Source organism: Aegilops tauschii, chromosome 3 (genome assembly GCF_002575655.3).
Source record: "Aegilops tauschii subsp. strangulata cultivar AL8/78 chromosome 3, Aet v6.0, whole genome shotgun sequence".
NCBI classification, from domain to species: domain Eukaryota; kingdom Viridiplantae; phylum Streptophyta; class Magnoliopsida; order Poales; family Poaceae; genus Aegilops; species Aegilops tauschii.
Window position 1 is genome coordinate 373779202 of NC_053037.3, and position 9368 is coordinate 373788569.

Consider the following 9368-nt stretch of genomic DNA (forward strand, 5'->3'; position numbering starts at 1 on the left):
ATACCTTCTCTTTCGAATTAGCGTGGTTTGAGAGAGAAGGCTTTTTTGATCTTATAGCCAGGGAATGGGCTAAAGATTCAGGAGGAAGGACTTCAATTGAGAGATGACAGAATAAGATACGACACTTGCGAAGTTTCTTGCGTGGGTGGGCTAAGCATCTCAGTGGTATTTATAAGGTTGAAAAGTAAAGGCTCCTTACCCTTATTCAGGCCTTAGCTGTAAGAGCCGAGTCCATGGTCGTAGATTCAACGGAACTTCATGTTAAATTGGATGCGGAGATGAGATTCAAAGAGCTCCTGCGAGAAGAGGAATTGAAGTGGGCATTGCGGGCGAAGGTTCGCAAAGCGGTCCAGGGGGACGCCAACACTCAATTCTTTCATATGATTGCAAACGGCAAGCATAGAAAGAAAAGGGTCTTTCAGCTTGAGCAAGACGAAGGGACGATTATAGGATAGGAGAATCTAAAATTATACATCACTAATTATTATAAGCAGCTTTTTGGGCCTCTGAAGGATAATTTCGTATCTCTGGATGAGTCGCGGATTGAAGATGTCCCTCAGCTTGCTTCAGATGAGAACGATATTTTAACTGCTCCGTTCTTGGAGAAAGAGGTGTTTGAAGCTATTTCTCAGATGAAGAATAATAAAGCTCCGGGGCCGGATGGATTTCCAGCGGAGTTTTATAAAAGGTGCTGGCATATTATTAAAGGGGATTTGCTTCCGATGTTCCAGGATTTATTCGCTGGACAGCTTCACTTGTTTCATCTGAATTTTGGAACCATTACTTTGCTTTCTAAGAAAACAGAGGCGGTGCGAATTGAGCAGTTCAGGCCTATCTGTCTTCTGAATGTAAGTTCCAAAATTTTCACCAAGGTTGGGACAAATAGACTCACGCAGATTGTGCATTCTGTGGTGCAGCCGTCCCAAACTGCTTTCATGCCAGACCGAAACATCCTTGAAGGGGTGATGGTTCTGCATGAAACGCTCCATGAAATCCATACGGAAAAACTAGATGGGGTTGTTTTCAAAGTGGATTTCGAAAAAGCGTACGACAAAGTCAAATGGCCATTCCTCCAACAAGCATTGAGGATGAAAGGTTTTGATCAAGACTGGAGACAACAGGTAGAATCTTTCACGCAAAAAGGAAGTGTTGGAATTAAAGTGAATGATGATATAGGTCGCTATTTCCAAACACATAAGGGCTTGAGACAAGGAGATCCAATGTCACCTATTCTGTTCAACATTGTAGTCGACATGTTGACGATTCTAATAGGGAGGGCTAAGGATGCTGGCCAAGTAGGTAGCTTGGTACCTCATCTAGTTGATGGAGGTGTATCTGTCCTACAGTACGCAGATGATACAATCATCTTTACGGAGCATGACTTGGCAAAAGCGAGAAAGATGAAGCTGGTGTTATGCTTATTTGAACAATTGACCAGACTAAAAATCAATTTCCACAAGAGCGAATTGTTCTGTTTTGGAAGAGCCAATGAGGAACAAGAGGCATATAAGCAATTGTTCGGTTGTGAATTGGGTGCTTTACCTTTCACGTATTTAGGTATTACCCATTCATCATCGTAAGCTAACAAATAGAGAATGGAAGTGCATTGAGGGTCGATTTGAGAAGAAATTGGGCTGCTGGAAGGGCAAATTGATGTCGTATGGAGGCCGTTTAATTCTCATTAATTCGGTTCTCACAAGTATGCCCATGTTTCTTTTGTCTTTTTTCGAGGTACGAGTGGGAGTTCGGAAAAGACTTGATTTCTACCGATCCCGTTTTTTCTTGCAAAGTGATGAGCTGAAGAGGAAGTATAGACTAGCTAAATGGGACATTATTTGTCGACCGAAGGAACAAGGGGGTCTAGGTATCGAAAATCTTGAGGTGAAGAACAAATGTCTTCTTAGCAAATGGTTGTATAAGCTTTCTCGAGAGACCGAGGCCACATGGGCACAGATTCTGCGTCCTAAGTACCTTCAATCCAAAACTTTATCCCAGGTGACAGTGAGGCCGATGGATTCACCTTTCTGGAAAGGACTGATGAGAGTTAAATCGGTCTTTCTTAATCGGACCAAGTTTGTTGTCGGTAACGGTACTTCTACGAGATTCTGGGAGGATACCTGGCTAGGGGACACGCCACTCGCGCTTCAGTATCCTTCTCTCTATAGTATTGTTCAACGGAGAGATGCAACCGTTGAGTCAGTATGTCAGTCCACGCCTCTAAATATCAGCTTCAGGAGAGCGTTAGCCGGTAACCGTTGGGAAGCTTGGCTCCATCTTGTGAGAAGATTGATGGATGTTCAACTTTCTCAACGTCCGGATCAGTTGTGTTGGAAGCTTACTAGGAATAGAGAATTTACGGTTAAATCCATGTATTTGGATGTTATTAATTCTAGTTCTATTCCTACTTCGAAACATGTTTGGCATGTCAAAGTTCCCTTGAGAGTTAAAGTGTTTATGTGGTTTGTACACAAACAAGTCATTTTAACTAAGGATAACTTGATTAAACGCAACTGGATTGGATCCTCTCGATGTAGCTTTTGTGACAGGGATGAAACAATCAAACACCACTTTCTCGATTGTCCTTTGGCAAAGATTCTTTGGCAATCAGTTAACATAGCCTTCAATATTACCCCTCCGAATAATATTAACACGTTATTTGGGACATGGTTGGATGGGATTGAGTCCCAAACAGCAAGACACATTCGTGTAGGAGTATGTGCTTTATTATGGGCTATCTGGAATTGCAGAAATGATTTGGTCTTTAACAGAACAACAAATACTCACTTTTTGCAGGTTATCTTCTGAGCCACTGCGTTGATCCGTATGTGGTCGTTACTCACTCCGACGGAGGCCAGGGAGCGTTTGGTTATTGGATCTATCCGATGAGGGATGGTAGCACGGGATATTTTCACCCGGTTTGGATGGCGGTCATGTAATAGGATAGGCAATTAGTTTTCCTATCTCTCTTTTGCCAGCCGGTTGTGGCTTTTATTTTTGTTCCTTAGCTCTTTGTGAGCAGCTTTTGTTTGAGACTTTAAGACTATTGTTGAACCAATTTTCTTGCTAATAAAGGTGGCCGTATGCATCACTCTGATGCAGAGGCCGGGGATGTCCCCCTTTTCTAAAAAAAAGCTTCCCTATGACTCAAACATAAGATAAATATAGCAGTTAAAACTGATTGACATCTTTATCTTCTCTTGCTTTGTGCGGGGGGGGGGGGGGGGGGACCACCTTTATTGTTCAACTATGAGACTAATATCTGGCCATACATCTTGTGAACATTATTCCCTCTAATCACTTGTTATTTACACCAAACCAATTTAGGGGCCAAACTATCCATTTACGAAGCCTACAAGCCAAAATGTCACCGGAGAAGATCACCGCCGTCACGTGGTAACTCTGCATCACCTCTAGACGAGGCAGATCTGGTGTGACTTGTCAAGAGGCTCAAGGAAACCTCAACGGGCTCATGAAAGGAGCACGGAAGACGACTCCTCAAAAGCGCAGAACTGTATTTCTTATAGACCAATAAACATGCAAACAATATCAGAACTACGCTCGATGTGCTTGCTATTTTATCTGCAAATAAGAGGGGAAAACATTAAGGGAGATTGCTGTAGCATTTAGATTGGTTGAGTGAAATTTACCCAGCATACCACCCCAGTCAAAAGGAAGTTTGAATGAGAGACACATATGTGAAGTTAATACTCATTCATAACTTAAGTTTCTTATGGAAGGATATGGCTGGTATGTTTTTTGACGAAAATGGCAGGAGCTCTGCCTATTCATTAAGATACGAAAAATGAAAATAACAATACAAGAGTGAATGTATATCTCACACGTGTGAGATATAACTTGGCTAGTAAAATATCAGTTCACGTGTAAACTCAAAATTTTAATTTATCAGGGACTTGCTCTCCCATTCAGATGGTGGCTGCTAACATTTTACGTGCACATGGTGGGACCAAGTTTAATGAACATTTTTGAAATATATCAAACCTTGCTTGTCTTATATTAAATCTTGTGCAAGCGTTTGTGGTGAGATACTAGCTTGTTTGATAATATTATATGACCACAAGGGAGAAGCAAAATGATGGACTTGAGAATAAGAGATGTGTCTTACACAATTTTTGTCTCTTCAAGCATAAGGAGAGTGCATCCCCTGCAATAGTTGAACGTGAATGCTAATGAGTAGATGAAATATAAATTTACTGAAATTTATGGAGCTACTATACTGATGTACCATAAGTTATCACTATTATTACATTGATCCCATGTGAAGGCATGATGGAGTTACGATGCAAGTTTTAGATCGCTAGTTCCTATGGGAGGGGATTTGTAGCACGCAGATGGGCACACAACCCCTTTTTCTTTTGGTTTTTTACTTTCAATCTTTCGTATGTTGTAAATAAAAAGTCTAAATTAAGTTTCATTTTGCATATTCGTGTTTCTGGTGACGAGTGCTTTCAAACGAGATCCATTTTGAATACGTTTTGACGAGTTTTTAAAAACATCGCTAAGTTTTAATTTTTGAAACTTGATACGATACGAGCTCTTGCAAAAAAAGAAGAAACTTGATACGAGCAACCAACAAAAACCCAAGTTTCAGAACTTGGGATCGGCGCTTCTGAAACTTGGTACGAACCACCGACAAAATTGGAAGTTTCAAAACATATGACCGATAAAATTGTTTGTTTCAGAAAATAAGACTTAAAAGGTGCCCGTGTGCGAGACCGAACATCTTTGCGGATCGTGAGGCAATCGGGCGGCGAACATGGCTGGGCAGGTGCGTGTCCCACCCCTACCTGTAGCCACTGCAAGTTTTTGTAGTTCCTACCTTTGTTCCAACCAAAGTATGATTCATTTTGCAAACTTACATTTCTAGGACTACTGATGGATCAAATTAAGCGAAGGAGTTTCATTTGACGAGACTACTCAAAGGTGTCCCTGCAGCAGCGAGTAGTGGAGCGGCTCGTCCAGATCTGGTGTGGCTGCTTCCCTTCTCCGGAGGGTTTGGTCTATTGGTGGGAGGTGGTGGCGTGCTGCCACTCCGCGTGGGACGGCATGCACTCCTAGTTTGTGGTTGTGTTGCAACTTTGTTGAGTGGGTCAGACTCAACAGGGGCGGTAGATCATGAGATGTGCTCTCAGCGGTGGATGTTGTGGTGGTTGGGTTGCAGTTGATGGTGGGCCGACATGGGAAGTTGGTGGCAATGCATCTCCGAATGAGTTCCCGTTTGTGGCCTTGGCTGATTCTGGCAACGGCGACACTCGTGCGAACCGCTATCTTTCCCGAAAGCTTCGTAGTGGAGTTGTGCTCCTACCTCTCCCCGTGGACTTGGCTCTGGAAGGAAACTTCAAATCTTATGGATCGGGCTATGGAGGTGTCTTCGCTCCTCTCTACTGCTTGGGGGCATCACCTTGGAGCCACGTGATAAGCAAACTATGGATGACAACTTCAAGTTGAGGAATGGTTGTGCAGCGGCGGTGGTCATGCATCGCACATAGCTGTTGGAATCGCGAAAAATTGGCGGCGTCAATACATGAGTGACTTTGATCGTGCTGCTGCTCAAGCACCTGGTCCTGAGCTCCGGGTTGAAAGACTAGGCATTGTCCGGATATGCTCGGACTGGTTCTTCATGGTGAAAACTTAGATATGGCCTTGGGTGGTGGATACGGTTACTGGCGGCGCTTGAGCCTCGCACCCTTCGTGAAGGCAATGTTGTTGACCTCGTTGTTGTCCATGGGGTGTCATGAGATGGTTGATGCAGATATGATCATTGATGTACTTTGCCGATCAGGGTTCTCAGTAAAAAAATTACCGCCTACGCATAGCTTTGGTCTTATATGACTTTGCTATTTGCCGCCTTGTTTTTGTGTGCATGCATTGGTGTTAGTTTTGTGCATCCTAATTATGCAGGTGCCATGTGTATGCTTATCATGTTTGTATCCTCCTGATGCTCCATTTTAAGCCAATAAAATCCATCCATTGTAGAAAAAATATGAAAGAATGTCGACCAAATTTAAGAAGAGGTTTCTTGCGCTCATTTTAACGAAATGGAGCCAAGGGCGGCCCCTTTGATATAAGGAAGTTTTTTTAATGAAGGCAAAATATTTGACTCATCAATTAATTAAGTAGAAGAGAATTGTCTAATTAGTTAATGAAAAACAGAAAAAAGATACGAATAAGCCACATGCAAACTGTTCACAAAGCATGAGCCCCATGACACAAATGAACCTTGATACCTCTACATTCCAAAAGAACACCTCGACCAAAGACAATGGAGCCAACAAAACCACAGTGACACGTCAAAACCATGACGACAGGCCAAGAGACTGAAGACCATCCATCAAGAAGCCGCTAGCACTTTCCCTAGCGCGCCACTCTTCCTTCCTTTGCCCATGAGAGATTTCTCCTTTAGGATGTCGGCACATGGGCAAACACCAAAGTTCTTGATTTTGCCCCTGGTTGGGGACTCCAGACCAGGAGGCAAGAAATTGCCTTGCCAGATCTAGGAGTAGTTGGCTCCAAGCTGGCGAGCAAGCCGCAATTCTCTTTCGCTAAGAGAGAATCGGAATTAGGTGCCAACACACTTGGCGCAACAACATCGTCAGCCACAAACACCACATACCCGATGGGTAGAGGTGACTGAAGAACCGCCACACCCCAAGCGAGCTCACCTCATTCAGAGTCGGAGGAGGATGGCGGCTGGGCCATGGTGACGCGGGAGGGCGGGACACGCTAGAGAAAATTCCTCTCTCGCCCGTGTAATATGTGTGTGTGCGCGCGCCTTGGAGATTTCGAGATGCTCTATCCTTTGATCAGAAGAGCTACTATAGGAACAATTCTTATGAATTGAAATCCTCCAAAATTCGTATGAAATTCCTTTAGCTGAAAGAGGCCCGTAAGCCGTAGCGGGCCTAACTTATGTACCAACTGATGTTTTTACTGACCAGCTCCCTACTGTAAGTTTGTGCAAGCATGCCACTTAGAAAACAAAAATGTCGGTATCAACTTTGAACATGAAACTGCGTAGGACTAGCGCGGCACTGACGGGGGAAGTCCTACAGCTGATGGAGGGTTGCTATCATCATATGCCGTCGTCCACTGCTACTGGTCACATCCTGGTTGCCAACCCCATAGGTCATAGCTCAACGTCTGACTTGGTAAGCCGTGTATGAATGCGAAGCTTCGGAGACCATAGAAAATGAAAATGTTCTACTACATTGCATATCCAGCTCCTATTTTCTCTTGTTTTAACGTATTTGGAATGGTCAGTCCTGTTGCACGATTTCTACACAAATGTCAGTCGTGACTGAGACGTGCCAGTCGACCAATAGCAAGCTGACTACAGGTCAACGCGTACTACCAGCACGCAAGACTTTGATTTTGTGCCTCGCAAGCGCGCGGAAAGACATTCTATCAGCCCAACAGCCACCACGGCGAAGTCGCGCGAGCGGTTCGCCAAGAAAATCCGAGATCGACCGCAGAATCTATGCATTAAGCAGTGCTGAAGGGGCAAATCACTAGGATTAGAGTGCATAGTACATACCGCACCGGAGTTTGTTCGCGCCATCGTCGCAGACGCACGCGAAGCCCGTCCCGCCGTGCTCCTCGATGCGCCCGTATCGGCACCGTCCGCCGGACTGCTCGCATGCGCCGCACCGCTCGGACCGATCATCGTAACGCATCTGGAACCCACCGCTGAGCGCCTCACGGAGCGACGGGTTCGCCGGACGACGCGGGCTCATCAGCACCGGCGTCGTCACCGCCTCCTCGCACCCGTACGCGCGCGCGTCGCCCGTGGCCCCGTCGTCATCAGGGAGCACGTACCAGGCCATGCTCTGTTCCGGGCACCCGTCGAGTTTCACGGCGGAGGGCCGGGAGACGCCGGCCTTGCAGTTGTAGAGCAGGGTGAGGTTGGAGTTGGAGGGCGTGAGCTGCAGCGATGAGCGGGGGTCGACGGAGAGGCTGAAGCTGAGCCGCGGGCAGGTCGTGTTCCAGGCGTCCACGTCGGCGAGGGAGACGGCGCGGTTGGCGTAGTCGATGCGCAGGACCCTGTACTGGTGGAACTGGACGTCGAGGATCGGGGTGTTCTCGTTGCAGGAGACGCCCAGGCCCGGGTAGCCGCAGTTGGGCCCGGAGTTGGCGAGCCAGAACGGGTAGGCGATGCTCTGGCCGCCGCAGGTGGCGTTGTTGCAGAAAGCGGCGGCGTGGGCGTCGGCTGTGGCGAAGGGGAGCAGGACGAGGAGGAGGAGGAGGAGATGGTACATGGCGTGGATCGCTGAGGAAGAAGACCGGAACGGGTGCCTGTGCCACGGCGATCGATCGAGGGAGTAATAAGGCCGTCGGGCTGGGTGGAATCGATCGGTTGTTCTACCGTGCGTGGAAATTTTTTGGTGCCAAGAGGAGACAACGACCACGAGTCAAGGGAGCAGCTGATCCATTCCACGACCTTTTCCAACTTGAGGGGCGAGGCGAAGCTACCGGGCTGTAGCACCGGAAGATTTAGAACTTTAGTCTTTAGCCCACGAGAGCACACCACATCACCACTTTTTCTTTTTCTTTTTGAGGGAAAGCAGCACTTTCTTTTTTCTTGAAACAAGGCAAAATATTTGTCATTTTCATTAATTAGGAGAGAAGTTTTAACAGGTACCCGTAAGGCGGGGGAATGGAGTCTACTCTCGCGGCATTACATTACACAGGTGTCTAGTGCGTGCAAGCGTCCAAATACGAGCCTCCTCCTTTATCCTAGCAGTGACCATGGTCGCCGTGGTAGTGACATTCTCTTGCATTGCGCTCATTTCAAAGTTCCCAGAAAACAAGCATGAGCATGGAGGCTAGAGCCTTCCTCGGGGGCCCCCTATCTAGGATAGTCTTGAACCACCATTTGAAAGAACATGCGGTGCCCCATGTTTGGTTTTGGTAATTGATGACAATCTCTATGGTTCTTTGTGGGGTTAGGTTGCGGTGTGCAAGTTCAAGTAAAGCATCACGAAAAGATCAAATGCTTGAAGCCATTGTGATGACAATGGACTTGTGAAGATGTGCGGAAGGGTGGCTCACCCATAGTGGAGTATGGGGGAGCAATCAACTAGTCTTCATCGAGCCAACGCAATCAAGAAAGGTGGTCCATCTTGAGGGAGTCAAGATCGTCATCATCTAGCTCAAGTGGACCATGTGCAAGGCAAAAGTTTGCTCTTGATAGGTTTTCTATTTTACCGGTCTCATGACGGTAGTTGGGAGACCGGGTTACAGGATCGATTGTCGTACTATCAAGGGGGGCTCTCGATGAGTAGCTTGATTGTATCGTTCATAGAGAGCTCAAACCATTGCATCCTTGCATCATCTTTATTGGTTCTTGTTTG

At 46.2% G+C, this 9368-nt stretch overlaps 1 protein-coding gene across 1 annotated transcript; it reads right to left on the minus strand.

Annotated features, from left to right (window-relative positions):
* Positions 1–3141: 3141 nt before the first annotated feature.
* LOC109770629 (LEAF RUST 10 DISEASE-RESISTANCE LOCUS RECEPTOR-LIKE PROTEIN KINASE-like 2.7) lies at positions 3142–8462 on the minus strand. Its single transcript, XM_020329357.4, has 3 exons — positions 7553–8462; positions 4124–4162; positions 3142–3579 (listed from the first exon to the last, which is right to left on the minus strand). Exons 1-3 carry the CDS (start codon positions 8271–8273, stop codon positions 3365–3367), a joined length of 975 nt encoding a protein of 324 aa, XP_020184946.1. The 5' UTR covers positions 8274–8462; the 3' UTR covers positions 3142–3364.
* Between the last annotated feature and the right edge of the window lie 906 nt (positions 8463–9368).